Raw genomic sequence first — 24,828 nt, forward strand, 5'->3', positions numbered from 1 at the left:
AATATGTTAGTGTCAACACCTGTTTCAGATCATTTTATTTCAGTCAACTTTGCCACAAAATCTAATTACCACTCTGTGTTGTAAATGTGCTAAGATGCAACTACTCTTGGCCCAGAACAAAACATTTGGGATGACCTGAGCAGTATCCTGCAGATGAAAACAGATCCTGATTTATTCAAACCCTTCCCATTTCATCAAGACCCTCCCATTTCTCGAAGATTGCCCTATAATTGTACCAGAACACTGGGTCAGACAAATCCACAAAGAATAATTAAGAGGCCAAAAAAGACACACTTTGTTTATCACAAATGCATACCAATAGAACCAACCACAGATTCCTTACAAAAACATCTGTTGTAACACCTGTGAGTTGCACTGATAACAACAACCATAGACTACCTAACCAACTAACGTACTAACCAACCTGCTACCTCCTGTACTGTTCATCTACTGTATGCAGACTGTAGAGGGAATTCCTCCCTTCCTCAGTCAGCCTTTCTGTGTTTCCCCACTGGTTTCTGTGTCTGGTCACCGGGGTTTCTACTCTCTCCTCCCGGTATTTCTCTGTGTGTCCGGCCCAGCCATATAGACATGCTGAAGCACCACCACACCCACCCGTCAGTCATTCGCCTCAGGAGTTGTGATGTTAAGTCAGGACATGAGGGGAGACGTCAGGAAGGTTTCTCACTCACAGCAGTGATGGTGGCTGAAGGAGAGCGAGATATTCCTCCCCAGGTGAAGTTTACCAGGGATGACATCTAAGAGAGCAGCCTTGCTACTGAACAGAACTCTACTAGCTTTCTCTTTCATTCACGTGTGTGTGTGTGTGTGTCTGTGTCTGTGTGTCTGTGGGTGGGTGTGTGTGTGAGAGTATGAATGTAAGAATGCATGTCTGTTCTACGACTAGGAAGGTAAAATGCTTACAGTCAAGTTTTCACACAGAACAAACCAATTAGGGCCATAATATGCAGTGAGTGAAAATATGCTATATTTTTTAATCCTGTGACTGACAGGCAATATACTTTTATAGGCTGAATGCGCTCAACCTTGGCAAACACACAGAAACAATTTTCTTTAATGTTCTTCTTAAAGTCAAATCCTGGGAAGCTCATTAAGGAAAAGACAGTTCTCAGAATATGGCCCTCAAGGAGAACATACAACTGTCAATGCAATGTTATGCTTGTGCATATTTGAGTTTTGATTCATGTTTTTATAATTATGCATGAACATGAATTAGATGCAGGATCATCAGTTTTAGGGAAAATGGATATGTCACTCCTTTTTGGTGTCTTCCAAAATCATTTTCCTGTTTCTTTTGTTTTTGTCTGTCTTCCAGTTTTGTACATGAAGTTGCAAGCATAAATTTAAATAAACTATGTGTGGTAAACATATACAGTACTAATGGTTACATAATGTTACTGTGTTCATAATTAAGGATTATGACACTCCCACAAGCCTTTCTTTCACCCTAGACTCCCCAGTAAAGCCTCAGATTGTGTAATGAGGTAGGAATAGACTGGATTTATAAGTAGATGTGTGTGTGTGTGTGTGTGTGTGTGTGTGTGTGAGAGAGAGAGAGAGAGAGAGAGAGAGAGAGAGAGAGAAAGTGCATGCTTATTCTGCAAAAAAGCTTTTTCTTTGCCACTGTCACATAAAAACGCAATTACCTGCACTTTGATGTCTGAAGGAAACCTTTATGTTTTTCTCCAACTGAGCTAGAAATTAGCAGCGGCCACAGCAAGCCAATAAGCAACAGGATGTCCTGGGAGAAAAAGCTGCTGTGCAAGGCAGTCTGCATTAAATGCACATTTAAGTACATTTTTTAATGACTTCCACATTGCAATCTATAAGGAGCACGGCTGTTATGACACATACTCAGACAGCTCTGCACTTTCTGTGGACATGCAAATCCTGCAGTAAAAAACATTCATGCTGAGTTTCCAGGAGTAGGACCCATTTAGCTCATGAAACTGGACCAACTAAGCTGATCAGGGCAGATGCACATTCTTTGAAGAGTTCCGACCAGATTAAAAGTCACAACCACACTGTAAGGCAGTCAGGGCCATCAGAGACAAAGCATCTGGAGTATCATGAAGACCACAACCAAAATATGAATGGTAAAGAATGGCAGGATTGTAAAAAACAAACAAAAAAAAAATTAAAGGTGAAAACAGTACAGCACTGGGATATGATCATAGACTGTATCACAAAGTACTTTGAAATCTGAATTTTATTCAACAATGATTTCAAGGAGCATGCTGGGCCTGGAACTTAAGGGCTTCCTTCACTTTGACACCAGGCCAATTATATCAAAACAGGAATGTGTTTTTTAATGCTGAAAAAGAACATTAAGCTAATACAGTTTTTACATTTTGGGTTATTTTTGCAACTTAAGTGGCTGCTGAAATGAAGAAAAATGTTGATCAATTGTAAGCTTGGTATTTAAACTTTTCAAACTAAAAATATTGCAAATAACTGTTCCAAACAAAACATACAGTGTAATTTTTACAGTCATATGAGGCTTCAATTAAAGTTTAATCCTGCATCCGATAAAGACCATCAAGTCAAGGGAATAGTCGCTTTTTGTGGTAATATGATAGAGGATCATTCTAGCAACATTCTTGTGGTTGCACAGCACTTTCACTGGACATAATATAGAGATTTTGACTGAATCTAGTGGTTAATGTCTTAAACATTTATCAGCATTTATCATTATTTACTATCTTTTGCTGTCAACCAGGGTATGTTGTCTTATGACACATGCTTCATCTTTATCAAATGCATTCCAAATCTCTCTGTGAGGTCCACAAAGAGGAATTAAACAGCATTTGCCTAATCTCATGCCTTAACAGTCGAAAAGAAGTTTCTCCTGTCACATACATGTACTTCACTCACATATACCTTTGATATAACTTTGCATCATGCACAGCAGGTAGCCAAGTCACAAGCAGCTTCACATCACTGCTATGCCTATAGAGTAGCTCAAATACAAGTGCCTTGAGGCATTTTCAGGAAGATTTCAGGAACTGCATTCCTCAGTGCTGGACACTCCCATGTATTTTGACATATTCATAAGCGTAATGGTGTTACTCTGTTAGCCTTGCATTTGTATATACTGTATGCATTATATTTCCTGACTAAATGTTGCCTGTTTAATGGCAGTGACTGTCTGATGGCCCTGGATTGATCAATCCCTTACTCCCCTTGCTAGCCAGTGCTGCCAGGTCTCTGTGATGGTACATCTCTGTGATGGTATGTGAGTGTCACTGTTCACTAACTACATGGTGGTGGGGTGGGAGGTTCACCATGCGGTCATAGTATTTTACAACAAACGGGGACCAACCACGGCATCCACACATACATAATCATTTACTTATGCAGGCAATGATAAAGCAGAGCAGAGAAGAATAACACCGGAAAGACTGCTTGGATTTGCTATTGATTCTTATTTCCTCAGCTTTTAGTGGTATGTGTCCACTATTCAGAGCAGGATTTGCAAATGTACTCACAATTACCTTCAGTGTTCTTCAAGAACATTGTGTGTGTGTGTGTGTGTGCATGCCCATCATTTGATCACCTCTACATCATGACCTTACACCAAGAAAAAAGCCAAATGCTTCAACAACAAATGTTTATGAGTCTCTAAAGTCTCTGAAGAGGAAATCTTTTCCTTAGATCTGATTAGGCCCTTTGTTGCAGAACCAGGGCAACGTGAAATATAAAATAGCCTCATTAAAGTTATTATTGACTATTCTTTCTGGAACAAAGCTCATGCATTGACGACAGTCGGTTACAATAGCAGAAGTTACTATAACACCTCTGTCCAGCAGAGATAATTGGTGGTTCTTTGGAAGTGCTTTTGCAAAGCTTTCTTTGTTAGACATTTTCTGAGGTCAGCAGTAGTGGTTTCAGATAAGCTTCCGAATGAGCATCTGTGAATATCGGCACCATTAATTCCTCCAGTTCCACCTTTTTTCCAATGTAATAACATACCTGCCTCATTACATCTATTCATAATGAAAGAACAGAACCATGGTAGGTATTGGAAACCACCATGTTAATATAGAGTATTTAAAAATGTTTTGGGAATACTCTGGCCTCTGTTAGCTACTCTCAGGAGAACACGACTCCCACTCAAGTGTTCTGAATTCCCTTACAATTACTATGAAACTATGTCTCCTTTCTCAGTTATGAAAACTGTAGCATTTGCGTTCACATTTTCACTGTTGAGCTAAAACAGCCATTAGTTTCATTTCTGAATTTCATATTATTTGATAGCACATTTTTATATTTTTCCAAATGACTGCTCTCCTATCTTAGTCACTGAGCATATTTATCATCTGAGTCAAATGCAGTTTCAATAACTAATATCAGTATGTTTCTCCATGAATATTATCGTTGAGTTGTCCTTGTAAGGTTTGTATTCACATGCATACACTCATTTCCCCTAATGTATCACCACCATTTTAATGACCAAAACTGGTACAGTCTACAAGTAAATATATAATTACAAAATGTGCTATTAATTACAGTTCAGCATTCAAATATGCACCTTCTGCTTGCCAGTAATTACAATGAAGTGCAACAACTGTGTGGTATAGCTGTGACGCTACCAACTGGTTGGATTTTTCAGGCTAATAGACTCACACCATCTGGAAGCTTTCTATCTAAACTGTGACTATTAACACACTGAATCTCGTGCTTTCGTTCTTATGATCATACGGATGCTTTGAGGAAATCCTCCCCAAATGGCATGATGAAACGTTAACTCTACAAGTCCTTTAGCAGGAAAATATTCATTTCCATTTGTAACTGTATCTCAAAGCTTATCCATCAGTGACATGATGGAATTTTGATACCAGAGAGGGAGCACTACAGGTTTTCCTAGGACTAATCTCAGTGCTGAAATCTTGACAGTTGTAGCTGGATTACTGACCTTCATCTCCTCTTTCCCCATCATGGTAAAGATAACACATCTTGTGTCTCTTCTGAAGCCAAGCAGAAACTGGTTTTTGTCACTTTTTTAAACTATGACTGATATGGTGACATTATACATATGCATGCGTCTCCATCATAGTGCTTTAGGCTTGGTCACAAATCACTCTCTCATCTTAACCTCTTTTAAAAGTCACATTGATCCCTTGTTTATTTATGGGGTTGTTTTAGATAAGCTTCAGTCTTAACTAGGACTCAACCTGGGATACTAACAGTTAGAATGCAGACTCCAGTTCAGTGTTACTTTTTAAAAACACCTCCTCCATGCTCAGAGCATGGAAAGATGGCTTTTAATTACAGTACACCGTGGACTTGGAACATGTTTCAAAAACAGTTAAATGGGTGCCCTTGTTACCCTGACTGAATTTACTGCAAAACCATGATCCATGGTACAGTAACTGAGGAATGTTCCTCATTCTGTTTCCACCTTGATTTCAATGCTCTCCAAGCTCTGTATGGTGTGCATTTATGTTGCATTTTAATGAGTGTAGCGTTGATGCTGCCTCTTGGCCAGGACTGCCTCATAAAAGAGATTTACAAGGTAATATTTTACTGGTAAAATAAAGGATAAATAGTTAAAAAAGTGACACACTGGATACTGTAAAATTAGACAATTGGGGACTGACATCCCACAGTAGTCATACTTTATGCCCCCACCTCACCTCAACACTGTACAGCACTGCCCACTGTTCAGTGATGCTGCCCAATGAGGTTACACACATTCACAATGCCTTCCTAACGCTTTCTATCTGGCTGCCCACTGACCATGCTCCTATTGTCTGCAGCATTGGCTGTTTGTGGACAGATTAATTAAACCCTCATGCTCCTGCCAAAGCTTCATAAATTCCTCATCTTCTGTATTCAGCTCAGAGCTCCCTGCTTTGCATTTGATCTTTTTTTTATTCATGGCTCGCGCTGATTTTTGTTGTGGTTGTACAGGAATCGCTGACAGCTTACAGAAAATAGCTTTTGTGGGCATATTATTATTGAGTGTTTATTTTTCATTGGCAGCTGGCAGTGCCTCCGTGCTGCAGAGACCCTACTCAGAACAGGAAATGGTGATCATTTCAAAACTGCTTGATATTCACTCGCAGCTTGCAATATGCATGGAAGAACAATTGTCATCATTCTTAAGACCTGACACCCCATACAATATAAAGCCAAGTGACATTCCCGTCAGTTTGTGCCAAAGCCTTTAGAAATTGTGGCTATCCTCAGAGGGCATTTACAAGAGCTAAATCGGGTCTTGTGTGTTCTAGGCTTTACAGTCTGCATCATTTACCATTCAAAGTCCTCCAGTACAGTCCTCAACTTAGTCATTACCCAGCATGACACTTTCTGAGGGGTAGATATTACATTAATTATACACAGGTGACAAGTTTTTTCTTTTTTTTTATTTAATATTGTGTGACCTTTTGTTTGGGTAGGAGCAGGTACACCTATTAATTTCAACCAGTCATCGGCATTGATATTCTAGATTAATTTAGGCCGATTACGCTCTACAACAGTGAAATGTGTGTTTCTGTAGTGTGCTGAGATGCACATAAACAGTATACAACATGTATTCACCCAGAAGTTGCATTCATTTTAAAAATGTACTTGTTTCAGTCAGAACACCAAGTATAAGAGGTCATATTACATAGCACTGAAACATCATGGGCCGGCCTTCTCATTATCACACTATTTCTCCCTGTGGCAAATCTTTTGGTATACTTACACATCTCCCTTGTAAGTACAAGGAAATAAAAGCTGAAGTGCAATATGCAGAATCTGTTTTCTGTAAAGGAAACCTGAGTTTGTTTGTTGTGTTGAGAAAGGGAGAAAGCTTTGTAATAGTAAACTGAAGCCTAAAAATATGATAAGATCATTGGCAAGCAGTTCTTGCATTTCTTCCCTGCACATTGTATTCTGAATCCAATTAAAAATCTCAATGGCTCCATGGATCAGTTCCAAGAATTGAATAAACTCCCAATCAACAACATGCACTCAATTCAATATCCCCACGCTAAGTGCAGTTCATAAGGGAAACATGTCAATGCTATTGTACAGCTTTGCTTCTTAAAATCCAATTTACAGGAAAGTTTCTCCAGGAAGTCCAATGAGGTAATGTAACAGATGCTATCAGGCTGCCTGTCTCCTGCAATTTAATACACACGAAAGTATAGAGCATGTATCCAGCCAGCCTGGTTCATTACCCCTGAATGAGACACCCAAGGTCTTTGGACTCAGTGTCTTTTTTACTCCACAGTCTTACACAGATAGATGTAGTGGCCTTCGGCCTTTGGCTTGAGTTAATCTGGCCATATAATTTAAGATGGAAATAAGATCCCAATAATGGCAAATGTGAAGTCACCAAACCAGTGTACTGAATGTACTAACTCACTCAAGTAGTGTAGCCAGTCAGGTATGCTAAGCCTACTAAGCTTTAACATCTTTAATAATGTTGTATAAATTACATTATATATTATACAAATATTATCAAAATTCATGGGTGACTAAACATGGAAACTACATTTCCTAAATGCCTGTAAAAATGTTCCAGTGGCATTCCGCTTTGCATCTGACTGTGTGCTCAGATTCACTATTTTAACCTTGCAAATCTTTGTAAGCCTTTGCACTCAAACGTCCTAAATGTTTTAAATCATACTGTCAATGATTTGGACTGTGTCAAAATGGATTGCGATTGACTCTGTCTGCATGAATAAATCACACAGTTTTATACACGGTGTATTTTGTAGATGCACTTCAGTATTAGCTGGGGAAAGACACAATGCTTTCATCATATTGTGCTGCAGCTGCCCGGTGGGATCAGGTCAACCTCCTGCATCAGCTATTACAATCAAACTCAGGATATGATGAAGGATGGGAAAAGTGCAAAGGCCCTTGACGAAGTCGAATCAAAAGGCACTTAAAGCATTTAGCTTCCAATGTGAATTTTTGAACCATTTAGACCATGAATTTCAAAATCACTCCGAGCTGATACCATTATTCATAATTTGATCTGGCATTCAGAATTGCTCACTTCCCTCCAATGCAGTTGACGTTCTCTAATGTGCCAGAAAGCCTGCCCTAGGTTGCTGAGCATTTTTACCCTTCAAACATTTCCAAGAACAGATGTTTCTCTACAGGAACCTCAGAGCTGAATGCAACTGTAACTGCAGCATAATCAACCAAGAAGTTATACACCGTTCCTTGACCATCATTTGACTCAATACAGGTAAACGATTGAAAGCAATCAATTGTTTTATCCCAACATGTAGGTAAACGTCCAACACTCAAGCGTCATCATTTAAGCAGACATTCATTTTTGTTGATCATAGCTGACACTCATATCTAGTTAGATGCTCTGGTTTGGTGGTGGTTAAATATCACATAAAGATTCCGCTAAGCAAGCAGAGAGAACTTGACTGAATAATACAGAAAGAGGATAATTCAAGTTACATGGATCTGAGAAGTGTTATTCTGGGCATGAATAATTCACGGATAAAATTCCTGAGAAAGCACTAGCAGCGAATAAAAAACGAATAAAAGCCGATTTTTGAATTTGATGATAACTCTTGAAAGGAAAAGGGTAACACTCCCCAGCTGAGGCACCTTGGTCTCACCCACGCCTCGCCTGGATTGAAGCCCTAGAGAGAACTTCTGTTCGGTGCTTATCTTTTCCACTTTGCTGATAAAAGAGTGAGCTTACTGCACATATTCTACACATTACCCATGAGCAGGGCTGGATATGCTTTTTCTCTGAGCCGTGCTTAAGCACCTTGCTCAGCACTGTTACACAGACTCCTCGCCTGCAGCTTTCTGACCCCGAGTCGAGTTGTATTATCCATGGTCCACACAACTGCTTTATCTAACAGGACCTCGCATATCTATCTCCCTGCTGTTCTCTACCACTGGAGGAAAAGTAGATATCTTCTTCAATCTTCAAACTATTCTGCAGAAAGTCCAGACTTAATCTAACCATAACTTATTCTGTCCTTAAATTTTAAATTCGATGTACTTACAGTCAGTTCTTGGACACACCCCTTTTTCACTTATTTTTTGAAAGGCAAAGTCAAAATGTCACGAATGTAATAAAAAAATAACATTATCTTAACGTTAACATTCAAAGTTGAGGACAGCATGCATTGGCATTAGATTTAATCTTGGCCGTACTCTTAAGTGCCTCCATTCAAAGAGCCATTTACCTGTACTACATACAAGAGGGGAGACGTACCTGCAGGCTGGTAGTCTGTCGGTAAGTCTGAATGGGATTGTAGAATCGCTGATCTTCGGTAAACTACATGGACTCTCCCACTCTCTTCCAGCTCCTGTGACCCCCTGTTCAGTGGCTCTATGAAGTATTCATCCGAGCCAGTGCGAATCAGACCAGCCTGTTTACACGAAACATGGTAAAATATTTAATAAATGCTGTTCATCTCTTCTCCCAGTTCCTTTGGTGAGCACTTGGATATCCCTGCCTCATGTCATTGTCAGTATGAATAGATAATAATCTATGGGGTATGTCATTCTCTTCACTCATTTCACATTAATCTCATGCTTTGCACACAGATATGACATAGAACTTTTACTTTGAAAGGAGGTTCAACCCCCTTTCCCCCTTTCCGTCTTACCTTTGTAAAGGTGTATTTGTTCACCAAATATGCACCTATGCTAAGATATGCTAAGAAAGACTCAAATTAACTCAAACATGTTTTAGAAATAGCCACCAACTGTAATATTGTGCACACAGCATTGCACATGTGACTAGTAAACAAATATATAAAATGCATTACTTTAATTTAACATTAGACCATGAGGCTGCCCAGCATGAGGCTGGATAATTTATGCTTTTTTATTGCAGAATAGAAATGGAAGACACTTTCGCAGCTGTAATAAGCCCTGTCAGTGGAGACTGCAAAAGCTTTACTGTGTATACTGCACATGCCCCTAAACACTATGAAGTGTGTTTATTGTGAGAAGAGAAAAGGTACCTCTTGGGAGAATTATTCTAGGCAGTATGCTGCAATATTGATTAATGGTGGAGTTGCTTTAATTAGTGAAGCTTTCTGAACTTCTTTTTTTTTAAGCTTTCTGGACTGAGGCATTCAGTACTTCATTAGTATCTTAATAACCCATGGAGAATGATGGATGGGAGTAAAAGCACAATTTCAAGTAATGATTCCAAGCATCTAGTTAAATATCTTTATTATATAGCACAAAATGCATGGCCATTAGTGAGTCCTGAGGAAGGACAGGCTACAGCTAAGTCAGGCTGTGTTCATGGTGGTGCTCGCCTGTCTTCAGACTCACCTCTCCAGATACAGTGACGGCAACACGCACAGAGTTCACAAGTCCCACTGGAGTGTGTTAAAGATTCCATTCCCTAACTCCCCTTTGTACTATTTTCTATTTGTCTATTAGAAACTACTATTACTACTACTATTACTACTACTATTTTCTAGCCCCAAGAGTTGTGCATACTTCACCTCCACAAAGATCGTGCTTGCAACATGCTTTTTTCCCGCTGTGTCCTATGACACATGAGTTACATAGAATGCCGAAAAGCTGAGCTTCATCTGATGAGTGATGCAAGGCAGCACATGACAGTAACAGGAAGGAAACAGGAAGAAGAGCAAGCTGAGCACATCTTAGCATAGAGAACTATCTTAGAAAGCTAGGATAGTAGAAATTCAGTTATTTGAGACTGAAAAATTCCCATCAAGTAATGAAACATCTTAAAGAGAAATAACTCTACGCACATGATATACCAGACAAATAAACAAATAAATAAATAAATAAATAAATAATCCTCTTCCGGATTATTCCGAGAACAAAAAGGCCCAAATAGGGTTGTTCTCCTCCTCCACACATCCCCTACATATCTGGTAATTTCCACATTTGACCTATTCTGAATCAGTGTAAAACCATGTGTTTCTATTCAACAGCAAACAATACTATTATTCAGCTGCGTTCAGAAATGTGATACCTTCTTTAACGAGGTCATTATCCTAAAATAGGACAATAATTCTCCAATAAGAGCTCTTTCCAAGGACTTAAACCAATTCACGCTATACCCAGGCGGTGTTCATTCCCTGAATGTGGGCGTTTATCATTACTAAGTATTTGTATTTATGTGTCCAGCAATTTAAATTAGAGAACAGCTGCAACACTAAGATAAGATGATGGTGGCTTTTCTATATATTAGGCTTGCAACCTTGTAGGTAGCAGAATGGCTACAGCCAGACACATGACATATACAGTACAATAGCGCAACTGGAACAGCCCTATTATCTCCCCATGTGAATGCCTTACTGAGATCAAACCGACTTTCATCAGATGGGAGATTTTTGTGTTTTGTTATATCTAAGAATTTATCTGATGGGAGATTTCTGATTAACAACATGTGCAGTCTAAACCTATAATAAAACTCCCCATCTGTGCTGTGGTACTGTGGTCTTTGGCTGTGTGGCTGCTTAGGGTCATCCTTCTACATGATGGTGCAGTCTCTATTCTGTTGATCATCTGATCATTCTGTGTTTCTCACATTTCAATTATTCAAAATAATTACAACTGGCCCTACCTCCCAAATGACCTGCAAGTCATCATGCATAATGCATGTTCTCATTACCGTATTTCAAAATGGTGGACAACTTATTGTTGGGATTCCAATGCAGAAATAAGTGTCAGCCTAGGAAAACCATGGGGGCAGTAAGAGTTGGAGGTGGGGAGTTTGCACATCAAGGTAATTCCATACAGCTAACACACCCCCCCCCACCCCACCCCGCTGCTCTGTATCATGAGAATGTGGGTTACAGGTGACAGGCGGAGTGCCGGCCTGCAGTTACCTGAATGGGGGCGCTCTGAAAGGGATGGATTCTCTGTTGCATCAGCGTAATACCCAGGCATGACCAGCAGCCCAGCAGACACCGCTGCTCTGCCAAGATAAGCACGTGGGATTCAGCTGAAGGGGTCCACTTTTCCGAGACGGCCCTCCAGTCTAAACCTCTTAAGGAGCCGGTATAAACACGCTTTATTTACAAAAGGCACCACAGCTTTAAACAAGTGTGGATTCAGAGGAGACACTGCTACCTTTCACCCGAGGGGCTGTTTAAAGGTGTGTTTGCTTTAGAAATGTGCCCAGACCTTCATCACTGTTACCTGCCAATTTCATCCCTTTCAGAACAAATACGGAATAATTGCACAAGCTTATTCATTTCTTTATTTGAATTCATCTGTTCTCTACATAACCTGTAAATTTGTTCATTCATTCATTCATTCATTCATCACTTTTTTGTCAGCTGATTCAGTAAGAGAAATTGCAATCCATCAGTTCCAGCAAGACAATCTGGAATCTCCAGCAAGAAAAAAAATACATATTTGTGTACATATCCCAGAGATGTAAAGGGGCATAATAACTAAAAGCATACCAAGAAAATAATTCAGCGTTTGGGGTTAAATTATTTTCATTAGATAACATCCTGACTTACTTGAACAAAATCACAGCCATAGATCACTCAAAGCACAATGGCAGTGATTTTTGCTTTCAAGATTTCAAAATGCTTTAATGAAAACTATGTGAGTATTTGACTTTTGGTAACAAATGAGGTGCACATTTAGTTTTAAATTATACAGGTTTTTGGACTTCCTCTAATATGGGTATTTCTGTGCACAGTCTAACATGCAATTCAAGCATGTTTGTCCAAACTCTTTTCCAAACATCAACAAATTTAAAGAACCTGCTGTTTCTGCCTTACCAAGGATGACCTTTCTGCTGGCGAAACTAATGTCACAGGGTCCACAAATGTTTAGATATAACGCCTTTAATACAGCTTTGGCATTAAATTGGAGTGGCAACATGAAGACTGTGCTGTGTGTGAACTAAGATGGCATCCCATGCTAGTCTGCAAACAGACGAACCCTTTCCACATTGCTTCCAGAGGTGCTGTGTGGAATTGCCTGCTCAGTTCAAATAAACCTCGGCTGTTGTGAATGGAAACCAATGTGTCCAGTTCAGCGACAGAAAATGTGGTCTCCTCTCAGGCTTGCACAGGTTATGGATAAATTGTATAAATATATGAATAAAACAGTCAGCACAATTCGATTAAATGAATACCAGTATGTCTACTGAGGAGAACGTTCTGAAACAGCCTGCCTCTCCAGTTGTTCAAGCCTTCACCTCTCCATACAGCACACTAAGACTGCTCTGGGGATCAAACATCTGAAACCAGAAATGTCTTGGATGAAGCAACAATGAATATCAATAACTACTGAGATGAAATTTGTATGAGTGTACAACTTTTCATCAAAATAAGCTTTGTGAAATCTACAAAACTCCAGAACGTCAGGTTTCTGTATGTCTAGTGCAGTCTTTAATTCTGATGGGATTATAGTTTATGTAAAAGTGCACAGCGTGACGCTCAACGGGAAAAATAACCCAGATGTGTAGACTGGACTAAATTTAAAATGTAAGGAGTTTATTTACACGGCTTCTCAGCATTCCTTTGTCACTCTCCCAAATGCTCTGAACTATAAACTTTGCCATTATAGCTGTGGCCACGGGGGATTCTGCAAAAGGGGGGCCCAAACTAAACCGTTCCTCTGGAAATCTGGAAATGCTTGTGCAGCAGTTCACAAGGTCCATATTGACAGTTTCGGTAAATGGAGAAAAATGCAATTCGAAAAATATAAAATCTAGAATCGTCATATCGACATGTAATACATGCAATGCAATCTTTAACAATGTACATTTTTGTTGGGGTCACTGTATATAATTTTATTGTTATTTCTTTCAGGAAGCAGTGCTGGGAAGAGTAAACAGCATCTCTGTAGAGGCTGCAAATGGACCTGAGCTGAAATCCACACATTCTTGTATTTTCTCACCACATGCATGTGCACACACACACACACACACACACACACACGCACACACACACACACACACAAACACATATGCTGTGTACACGTGTATTTGCTTGGCAAACACATACATACACGTGTATTTGCTTGGCAAACACATACGCACAAGTATGCATACACTCAATCACAAACACACGTGCACACACACACACACACACACACACACGTTCACCCACCTGCATTTGCATGTCACACACACACACACACACACACACACACACACATATGTATGCAGATGCTCGCTCAAACACTCACTCATTCTCACACACACACACAAAGCAGGCATTAGAGAGACATGGCTAGCCTGCCCGAGCAAGAAGTTGAGTGAAATGTTCCCCATCTTATAGTAGCTACAGTACCTAACGCACAGTAAATTCCACCAAACACAGTGACTGTAAGCCTGAAGACCTAAAAACTGGATGTTTTGCAAAGAGATCACACAATGGTATGAAAATGGTAAAAATGGACCAACATTACATAAATAATAAGCTTGCCTTTAAGTAACATTGAGTACTTCCACAAAGCCAGAAAAACCCATTGGAAACAGCTTTCAGGAGAGCCAGAACCCTGTGAACATGCTGTGGTACATGCTGTCTGCTGAGAGACCATGTTCCCTCAGTTCCAGCTAGTATCATTTGTTGTAAATATTTATTATATAGTGGGTCAGAAAAGATAATGATATAACTTCAGACTGACTTCTCTTGTGTTTCCACTTTGTGTTGCTATTATTATTTTATTATTGTTCTTTTTTTTACTTTTAGAATATTGCATTACATTATTGTCATTTAGCAGATGCTCTAATCCAGAGCAACTTGCATGGGTTACTATTTTTACATGCGGGGAATTGGACGAGCAACCTTTCAGTTATGAGCCCTGCTCCTTACCACTATGCTACACTGTATGTAATACTATGCTAATACTATGCTAATGAGCTGTGCTCATATAAAGCATCTGAGTTCAGTGGGTCAGTGACTGTGATGGCAGGAATGTAGTTAGGACTATAGTTTAAATTGTTTGGAAAACAAAAAACAAGGTATTATCTGCATTACCCTTTGCATTGCCTTCTGGGAGTCTTCTGGGAATGGCCCTACACAGCACACATAATAATGTTTTTTTTTAATATATATAATGTAAATAATGTAATTATTTAAGTCCATATACAGAACACAGGATATAAGGTGGTGGCTTATTAATGTATTGTTGATTTCTTTCATAGGCATGGCCTTCTAGTATCAAAGCTGGGATTCTGAATGACTGAAAAAACCCACAAAGTTTCAAAACAAAAGGCCCCCATTTTGGAAGAAAGAACATTATTTTTTAGAGCAATTTCAAGCAATGGCATGAGAGCAGCTCAAACAAGGGTGACAATAATCTATTTACTCATCTCAGACATCAGCTCTGCATTTCAACATGTAACGGAGGAGGCATGCTGCTCTCAAATGAGCCACCAAGCGCTGATGAGAAAGGCTTCAGAAAGACTTCATACGTGCAGATCTCGCCAGCTCCAAAACGCCTGTACTTAAACATCAGTGGCTCAGCACCCAGAGACAACTGAGACTGCTGCCTCAGATCAAAGGCAATCACTGTGAGCACACTGTTTGATCCATGTCTGCAGAAAGCCTTCTACAGTTCCAGCGATGGAGATAAAAATGTCAGCCGGATTAAATTACTAAAACATGACACCTTTATATAAACCTTCAGCAGCTACTGGACCTCTGTTGGCTCAGAGAGGCTCATTGTAGCTGCAGGAGTAAAGATCCACTGATACAAGGGTCTAAATAACGGTGATGATCGAGCACTCAGTGCTGGCCTCTTAGCCTGCGGCGTGGGGAGGGACATTGCACTACTTCATCACAAATGCTACCATATGGCTGTTACCCACAAACAGGGAGCTCTTCGACCTGTTCCAACTTTGGTTCTTCCTGTAAACACTACCAGGTGGAATACATTAACATTAACCAAATGGACCTTGTTTTAGCTGTAAAGCTAAAGCAGACAGCTACTTAACTATTAAGGGCATATATCACTTTTCAAAATGACCAATTATGTTTTTTTTATATAAGTTTTTGTCTTTTTTGCTTTTTCAAAGCATTATCCTTTTGTCCCTGTTTTTAAGTACTGTCCCCAAAACACTAATGCCAAAATCTATACATATAACATTTTCAGTAATAAATACAAAATTAAACAAGCACCTACAATTAAACTCTAATTAATGAACCTATGATCGCCCTCCAGGGCATAACAGTTTTAAGGGGTGGGGATATAGTCACAACTTCCTTGCTTCCTCTTATCACTTTGGTGAGGCTGTCAGCATTTCCAGGAATGAAACTCAAGTGCAGTTCTGCACTAGGCACTAACCTCAGACCCAGCTAGTGACAGTTACACTTAATTAAGTTTGTGCATTCTGTGCAATGTAACTAAATGTTCATCAATATGCACAATCCACCTCTTATCTTCTGTTTAAAATAACAGGAAAGTACTCCCCATTTAGCTCATATTACTCTAGTTGCTGTTCATTCGATTCCATGTCCCTGTGGAGAATGATTTGATTCCATTTCAGAATGTCAGATTCCATTCAAAAGATGGAAATTCTATTTCCAAAGATCAATTCAGCAATTCTATTGATCAATAAGATACCACACAGGTTGCTCATGTGCTTCTGGAAGTGTTGAAACTGTCTCAAATTTATGCAACCCGAAAATTGCACCTTTGCTAAATATTTCTTTATTCCCACCAATGTTGACTTCTGCCTAGTAGCTTACAGCAACAGCTGAAAGCAGCAGCATCTCCAGTTGTATCTTCAGAAGTGGAGGGGGCTCAGCTTTAGGCTAGCTGTACTAAGGCTTCACTTATGCTCTCAGTCATCACTGCTTCTGTGATGTTGCAACCTAAATATCAGAGTTCTTATGGTCACATTGATCATAAAAATAGCATTGTTTGGGCCTAGAGTATTTCTTTGTTTTTGCAACCAGTCTGCACCAGTAATGCATCACTCTTTAGTGCATAAATGCACAGTTTGTTCATTAGAATAATTTATTGTGTGAAAAAATAATGCTTCCCTGAGACTTAAATTTTTTACAGCTCATTCAGCACAGATGCTGCAAACTGCAGACATACAGTGTACCCAACATCAGGTGCTGCTGTCCTCATTATTATCTATATCAACCCATCCTTGTCTGAGACACACCTCAGGCAACCCAACAGCTGTGAAACTCTCCTAAAAGATTCAGCACGTAACCATGCATGTTGATACCAGTTTGTGATACGCTTGTATCCACTGAAATAGCAGGATGTGAGAAACCTCCCCCTTTCCAAAGAATTATTGGGGCGGATACAAATACTATGATTGAGGCAACTGAAGAACAATTGGCCTGGATAAATGGTTGTCCTCATTAGCTCATAAGTTGCTCACTGAAACGTGATATCAAAGAAAGGCCTCCCATCTTCCACCTAGTGTGTAATGTTTCCCTATCTTCACACATTACTAAGCAACATACACAGCACACACATCTGTTTCTGTTACACCCAAAAAGGAGTGGAACCCACTACATTTGCTTTGTAGGCTGTGCATTCCAATGGGTTCCAAGGACCGAGAGGTGCGTTTCTTTTCTGGGAAATTTAAAACTGCCCCTGCGCTGCCGGACCTTTTGGAGCCAATTAGAAGTGAAGTGAACACTGCCTGTGTCACAATCTGTGAATGTGAAAGAGGAGAGATCCAAGGGCACAGTCAGGATGTGCTTTACAATGCGCTAAGCTCTCCCCCAAGAGCCGCCGTCTGAGGGCAGACATTTGCCCTGTGGCGAAAAACGAGCTGCCGCAGAGTAGAAAGAGCTGTGAATACGAGCGCATGCAGTGGTCACCGGGGGTGCATTAAACCCCGGGCCTCCTCGGGGCGAGCATCCCAGAGGTCAAATGACTCTGTGTGAAAAGAGCGGAAGCCAGAGGAAGGCCTTCGGTGGGATTATTATGTCTCCAGCAGCTCCGTAAATTACGGGTGCTTCAGACCTGCGTTGAAAGGGGGGAGAGGGAACTTCACATTTACATGGAGTCAGAAGCTGCAGGAAGGAGCCTGCTGTGTGAGACTGCTGCCTCTCTGCTACCTGCTGCCTGTGATTCTGTATTGTGGAACTGTGTAATACTAGCCCAGAGTACCCAGGCCTTAAGCTGTTCTGTCTGGCCCAATCACACTCAGCCCAGTCCCATAAAAAAGGTGACATCAACGAGCCTTACAACAGAGGTGATGACTTGAGCTCTCCTTTACCTCCCACATGAGAAACCTATGTATAACCTCATTTTGAATTAATGGGCTAGATGTCAAAATGCTTACATATTTTAAACTGCTGCCAAGTTGAGTGCTTTCTACTATACTTTTTACTTTAGTGTGTGTTATGGCCTTCAAATTTTGTACTAAAAATAATCTGTTTCTTTTTGCCTACCACAGAAATGAGCTATATCATATTCATCTAAATAATGGCTCTTTAAGTCTATTTTTCTACCTTGTATACTTCTGTCAAACATTAAGCTTAAGTCAAATAATTGTACTTCAAAGGCCTGGATGTGACTGTATTTCTAAGGCTGTAAATAAATGTTTAATTAAATGCAATTACATATCTAAAAGATAAGCATAGCTCGATGATAAGAAGAGAAAATCAGCTTGGTGACTTTATTTTGCCTAGATTTCAAAACGAAAGCTAACTTTTAGGCTTAACCTCTCTTTTGATATTTATTACAGTGCTGTGTGATGGATTGGCACATGCTCAAGCACAAGCTGGTATGTTATTTTCTGTGTGCAATGCTATAGCATGGCATTATCATATGCACTCCTGTACCTTTGCTTTGTAAATCTGTATAAGAGGGTCTGCCAAGTGACTAGAATTAAATTTGAATGGTATGACGTGTGACTGATCATATTATATTATAACCCTACCCATATGTATGAATAGAAAGAGGGGAGTGCACACCTACCAGGCCATCGCAGTTGCTTATGGCAGCAGAGGCTCCTGGGAGGTCGCTGATGCCCCCGATAAAAGCACAGTCTGTTCTGAGTGGCTCCTTCCTCAGTATCCTCTCTGTGCTGACATTGCGCTTTTCCTGGCGATCTGCGCCGGTACCGTTGCCATTGCCGAACTCCCCGGCATCATCGTGCCACTCCACCGTGGTGCCCGGTGCCACCAGCCTGCGGTTGGGCCGCAGCCGCAGGTGGAACTCCCTCCCGAAGGCCGTGATGTTGTAGAACAGCTGCTCTGCATTCCTTCCAGAGCCTCCCTGTGCGTCTCTTCTCACACGCCTCTTGTGATTGGCCGAGAGGAGATGTGACAGGAAGTGGCCCTCGGAGTCCGTGCTGATGGGTGTGATCAGTCCATACTCCCTCAGTCGGGTCTTTAAGAATGCTGGAGGAGTCAAGCCCAGAAGAACACAGGTATTAAATGGTACTGTAATTTCAGAGCATTCCTTTCAAAACACTGTGCTTGACACGGGAAAGGCTGTAATCAAATCAATATAGGTATTAAAGGAACAGGACTGATACTGGGTAACAGCTGGACTGCATATTTAAACTGAGACGCTCATTCTGCTGCTGATTGGTGGATGTTGACAGTGAAAGGAGGCAGTTTCAAACAGGAACTTTCAAACAAATTCTTTCATTACAAGCCAGTCTCCTAAGACCTTGGTAAATACTTATGGTGAACAGGAGGTAAGGGAAAAAGAAGTGAATCAAAACTTCATCCTACCAACAAAATAATTTAGGTCTGATCATTTCAGACTGCCATACCTGTAAATATATGTTTTAAACCTTTAGTTAGTCTACTAGTCTGTTTCTGAATGCATTCACAAAATTATAAGCAACAAACAAGTGCATCCAAATGTTAAAATGTAGTGCTGCCATGAAAATTCTAAAATTTAAACTCATACCTTCTTTATTCACTTCATCCTCCTAAAATGGAAACAAAAGTAAAGTTTAAAATAAAGTGACAAAACAGAACATGGACATGGCCAACAGTAATCCGGTCATGGGTTACCTGTCTGAACAATATATAACCCAATATAACCTTTAATTGTGTATTTAGGAAACCCAGTGGGTTCTCTACAATCAGCCAGTTGAGTGTCTGATTTCACGTGTCCAGAGGACAAACTGGAATTGTTCACTTTAAATACAAACACACATGCATTCACACACGCGCATACAAACATAAAGTAATAAATGAATAACAAACAAACAAACAAGGTAAGAACAAAAAAGAATAACTTTTTAGTAATCTGCCAAATGAACAGTCAGTGTGGGATGTACGGGTTACCGTTAAATGGCATCACCAAAGTTTAATGTATTATCATTCAGGAAGAAGCCATCTAAGGCGCTGTGAGTGCAGGTACCTGGCGGCATATGCAAAAGCAAAGTAAGGTTTCACTTACCTTGTACACAGAAGTAAGACTAAGCTGAATTCCAGCAAGAAGGAAGCACAGTGACGGGAGAGACATGATTATTCCAATTCCCTCAGAAAAAAAGGAACAATTACTGCTATTGTGCAGCTGTGGAAGTATTGCTTATTCACGCTTCAGTAAAATGAGAGACGTGATCTACCACGCACTAGCGTCATGCGCTTTGATGCATATAAACCGGCTTCTAAAATGAAGTTAATTGCAAGTGACTCAAGAGTTGTAGTACTTTGGTCAGCATTTCATTTTCATGCACTTGGAGAGTTGGTAAGGCATCCCTGGAGCAGTGTGAGCCCTGCTGGTAGTACAGAGCACTGTCAGCTCAATGTCGTGCGCTTCAATCTGGTGAATATAATAAACCTCAGACCAGCTGAGTTTGACGTCATTTTCTTCTTTTTTGAAGTTACTGTACACATTGCGGTGACTTTCGTGGACGTGAACACATGGCAGTCGGAGTTAACAGTGTGACAAGTCGAGATTTGACGCGCGTTTAAAACAGCGTAATTCGTTTGACCGAATAATTAATTCAGGATAATCAAACATCAAGCGCATAGCTCTGTACTTTCTGGTGGGAACTTTCTGGAGGCAACAATATGTATCTGGGAATTCTCTTATGTCTAAAAGTTAAACGTTTTGTTTGAGTCAGCCACTGTACGACATGTATTCCCTCAGAAACGGCTTGCATAAATTCATCAACGACACTGTCACTGGTATACAAAAAAGCGCATGCGTCTCAGGTCTATGGCAAACATCCAGTCTCTCGGGTATGCCGGGGTGATAGATAATAATGTTCTTTCCGATTCTTAAATGGAAATGTGTTGTAGCAACAGGTTTGTTTCGTTACTATTCCAAAAAGCGTTCCACAAAACTACAGTTACTTGAAGAGATTTCTCCTGCGGCAAAGAGGTGGTATTTTTCCGCAGCAACGGGACCTCTGCAACAAGTGCATATTCCAGGAAATGGGGGAGAGTACTTCAGCATATTTCTACGGCCGAATATGCCCCCCACCACCAGTATGTCTTGAATTCTGTTGTCTTTATATTTATTGAATTACATAAAATGAAATTAATTACATAAATTAATTAGTTTATTTCTCTATTTGATTTATTGTATACACACACTTTTATGAAATTTACAAAAAACAGCAACTGCACATATGGTATGAAGTCCATCATGATGTATTGACACTTTGACATATTGTACATACAGACTGCTTACAGTTAATATTAACCTTATCACAGATGAACCACAAAATGCAAACTTCAGGTTAATAAAGGACCTGATTGAGATTTAACTGGCTCAGCCTAATTACTATTTGCCACACAAATAAATACATAAATAATGCAGGGGTTTGCATCAAAAAAGCAGATATAGCATATTATGCAAGAATAGCATAGCCTTGTAGCCCATAATGCTTCCCTCAGTATTCTGGTCATGACAACGTGTTCATGCTCACTTGTATTTCACTGCTTTTCTGAGATTGCCTGACGGTTCATTGTATCTGACAATACTAAAGTATTGCATTAATCTTATGTAATCACATAAATATATATATGGAAGCCAGTGCTGTGGAGGTAATTTAATAAAAGAGCATCCTGCACCATGGACCAGTGGGGACAATTTTATTTTTGTTTTGCTTGGAGTATAACTTTACTCTTGACAGGTGCCACACAAAACAAACAATAAAAAATGGAGTACTTTGTATGTAGATTTCAGTGTAGCAATCAACAGTATAATTGGCCATGTATTGTAAGTATCTGTTTTGAGCATACCATACACACTCCACATGCTCAAGTCATGCTATCAACAGCTAGGTGATACCTCCTTACTCAGCTGTCGGGAGAGATAGCCCGTCTGCATACACTATGAGTTAATGGCAATAAAAATGCCAGGAGCCCACATGTGAGCACTGGATGGAATCTGATCAGCTGCAAAACAGGCGCTTCTGTTGTGGCCTTGGGCAAGGTAGCCGTGTAAATGGACAATATGTTAAAATTGTTCATTTGCTCTGGAAAAGAGTACCTGCTAAGCGACTAAATGTAAATGCATGCTGCTTCTCCCAACAACCCAGAGAAGGCATATGTGCAAACTAGTAAAATGGTAAAAATGTGCAGCGCACCATGTGTCCCCCAGCTGGTGTGCAGGTGAGCTGGATATACGTCGGGATGCCCAGCGTCTGCTGGCCTTGTGGCTCCTGGGCCCCTGTGGGAAAGAGCTTACGCAACACACGGGTTCGCAGTTGTTTACAGACGAGGCATACTGCCACCACACACATCGTAATCCTGGCCACAGCTTTACTGGTGCGCAATTACAATTACTTTAATTAGAATCACTTACCTGGGGCAATCTGAACAATAGACTCATTGATGTGGAGACGGAGAACATGTGTGTTCTCTTACAATGAATATTCAAAGTTTTTACAGTATGATGTTGAGCAAAATAATTTGCAATCATTTTGTTATTGCTGTTATTTAGTATTCATCTGACAGATGCCATTGTTGTATGCAAATGTCTCATAACAAGATTAATTAAATACATGTCATCATGTTCTTCATTTTGAAAGCCAACTGCTCCACACAGCCAAATCAAGTCAAATTTCCTCTCACCTTGACCTCCATGTAGTCATCTGTAGATGAGTCCTCTTTGTGCGAATTGTAGGAAATTGGACTTTCTCTAATCGTATGCCACTGTACTCACCATTCTAAGAACTATTTCACATTGAAAGTCTGTTTTGTAAAAACCGGTTCATAACTTATTATGAACCTCAAACTCCAGGGTTTCCAATATTTTATAACTCTATGAGGACAGCAGAAATAAAAACAGTTATTGATGTACTGCTACAGAATGTCATTCATTTATTTATTTTTGTGCTGTTGAAGTTATGAAGTTATGAAATTCTGCAATGTTAGGATGTTTACTATTCAGCATGGCCTCTCTCCCCGGTTGAGGTTCTTCCTCTGTGGATGTGAAGCGGCTTTCTGAAATGCTATCAGGTATTTGCTGATGCAGAAGCCATGTGAGAACCCTGAGAAGCTTGTTTACTCCACCTCCTCATGCCCTAAAATCTTAATAAGGACTCTACTTTGGGGTCAGCAGGCCTTCTGTTTCCTGTTTTATTTAAATGCGGAACAAAAAAGTCATTTTCCACAGGGTGCACAAGGGAACAGGCCAATGAATCTGTTCACAGGGGGTCACACCCCAATGCAGCTACAGATGCTTGGTGGGTGTTATGTATGCACGTCCTTTGAAAGTTTAATTTCCTGTAGTTCACACAATAACCCCTATGTTGGGAGACATGTGGCTAATAATTAATAAAGGTATGCAATAATCAGGATGTTCTCTTTCCACTGCAGAAGCCTGCAGTTCATTAGCCTGCACAGTGGAGGGGTGGGTTTGTCGAAACGAGCAGAGGTTCTGATTATCCTTTTTCAGTTAGGTCGTGTTGGACTGCATTACTGAAATATATTTTGTATAAACTCTCAATAATTTACCTCCACATAGCCAGGTGACATGGGAAAGTGTAGATTTGGCTGGCCATCAGCCAGGCCATCCTTGATGAAAATGGAATAGAGAAAACATCATAGATTTACTCCAAGCTTAATTTTCCAGGGGAATGATGCTGCTTTACATAATTTAAATACCCTTGTAATATTGTTTAGTGTGCATCACAGTTCATATTTCCCCACTTATACTATTGGACGTGTGTACTCTCCACTAACAGATCTAAACCTGTACACAATGCACCATATATAAACCACCGACTAACCTTTCCCTCCTGCTGCATCAGCTGTTTCTGCACTCCTCCTCCTCTCCCCCTAACTTCAGGTCTCACGGTGTCTCCTACAGTGTCTCGTGCTTTCAGGCTTTGAGGACTCCATGTTCAATAATGGCTACGCCCACTCCAGACACTCCCTGCGCAGACCCCTCAGTGTCATCCTATGGCTGAGCTGGCATGCTGGCTTCCCAAACCATGAAAGGGTGAGAGAAAGTTCGAAAGAAATGTGCCAGTCACCACTGCAATAGTTTATGTTTGAAATTAACTGATTTTTTATTTCCTTGCTTTAAAACATAAAATCAATCAAATCAAACGTAAATCAACATAAATATGAGCCATGTACCATTTTACTGCATTCTTCAGTATGTCTTAAAGTCCCTTTTCTTATATAGATATATAGATAGATATAAATACTCTGTTTATACCATACCATATTACCATACTACCATAAGTGTTATATTGTTGTTGGTAACCCCTGGGGGTATTTGTGGCTCTTTTGCAGCCACTATCTAGTTTGTGTTGAGGGACAATTTTTTTATGCACACCTCTGTTATTTATACCCAACTGGGGAATGTTCCAGACAGTTAACCTTTTGAACAACCACTTCTAGGAGTTTTGCCCACTTTCCAGCCGTGGCAGCACTAACAGAGGAAAGGAACATTTTGGATATACTGTAGCCATCTAAGTGCAATGTGTTTAGACAAATGGCCCTGCATACATTAAGTGCT

General features: G+C 40.2%; 1 protein-coding gene across 1 annotated transcript in view; it reads right to left on the minus strand.

Moving 5' to 3' along the window:
* Positions 1 to 22,943, minus strand: part of LOC118777606 (A disintegrin and metalloproteinase with thrombospondin motifs 3-like) — a 76,677-nt gene extending 53,734 nt beyond the window's left edge. Inside the window, exons 1-6 of the mRNA XM_036528703.1 lie at positions 22,932 to 22,943; positions 22,663 to 22,672; positions 22,445 to 22,527; positions 19,804 to 19,825; positions 18,859 to 19,283; positions 9,212 to 9,368 (exon numbers count right to left, since the gene is read on the minus strand). Of these exons, the coding sequence (XP_036384596.1) occupies positions 9,212 to 9,368; positions 18,859 to 19,283; positions 19,804 to 19,825; positions 22,445 to 22,527; positions 22,663 to 22,672; positions 22,932 to 22,943 (709 nt within the window). The remainder of the gene's footprint in view (positions 1 to 9,211; positions 9,369 to 18,858; positions 19,284 to 19,803; positions 19,826 to 22,444; positions 22,528 to 22,662; positions 22,673 to 22,931) is intronic.
* Between the last annotated feature and the right edge of the window lie 1,885 nt (positions 22,944 to 24,828).

This window comes from Megalops cyprinoides, chromosome 5 (assembly GCF_013368585.1).
Source record: "Megalops cyprinoides isolate fMegCyp1 chromosome 5, fMegCyp1.pri, whole genome shotgun sequence".
Lineage (NCBI taxonomy): Eukaryota > Metazoa > Chordata > Actinopteri > Elopiformes > Megalopidae > Megalops > Megalops cyprinoides.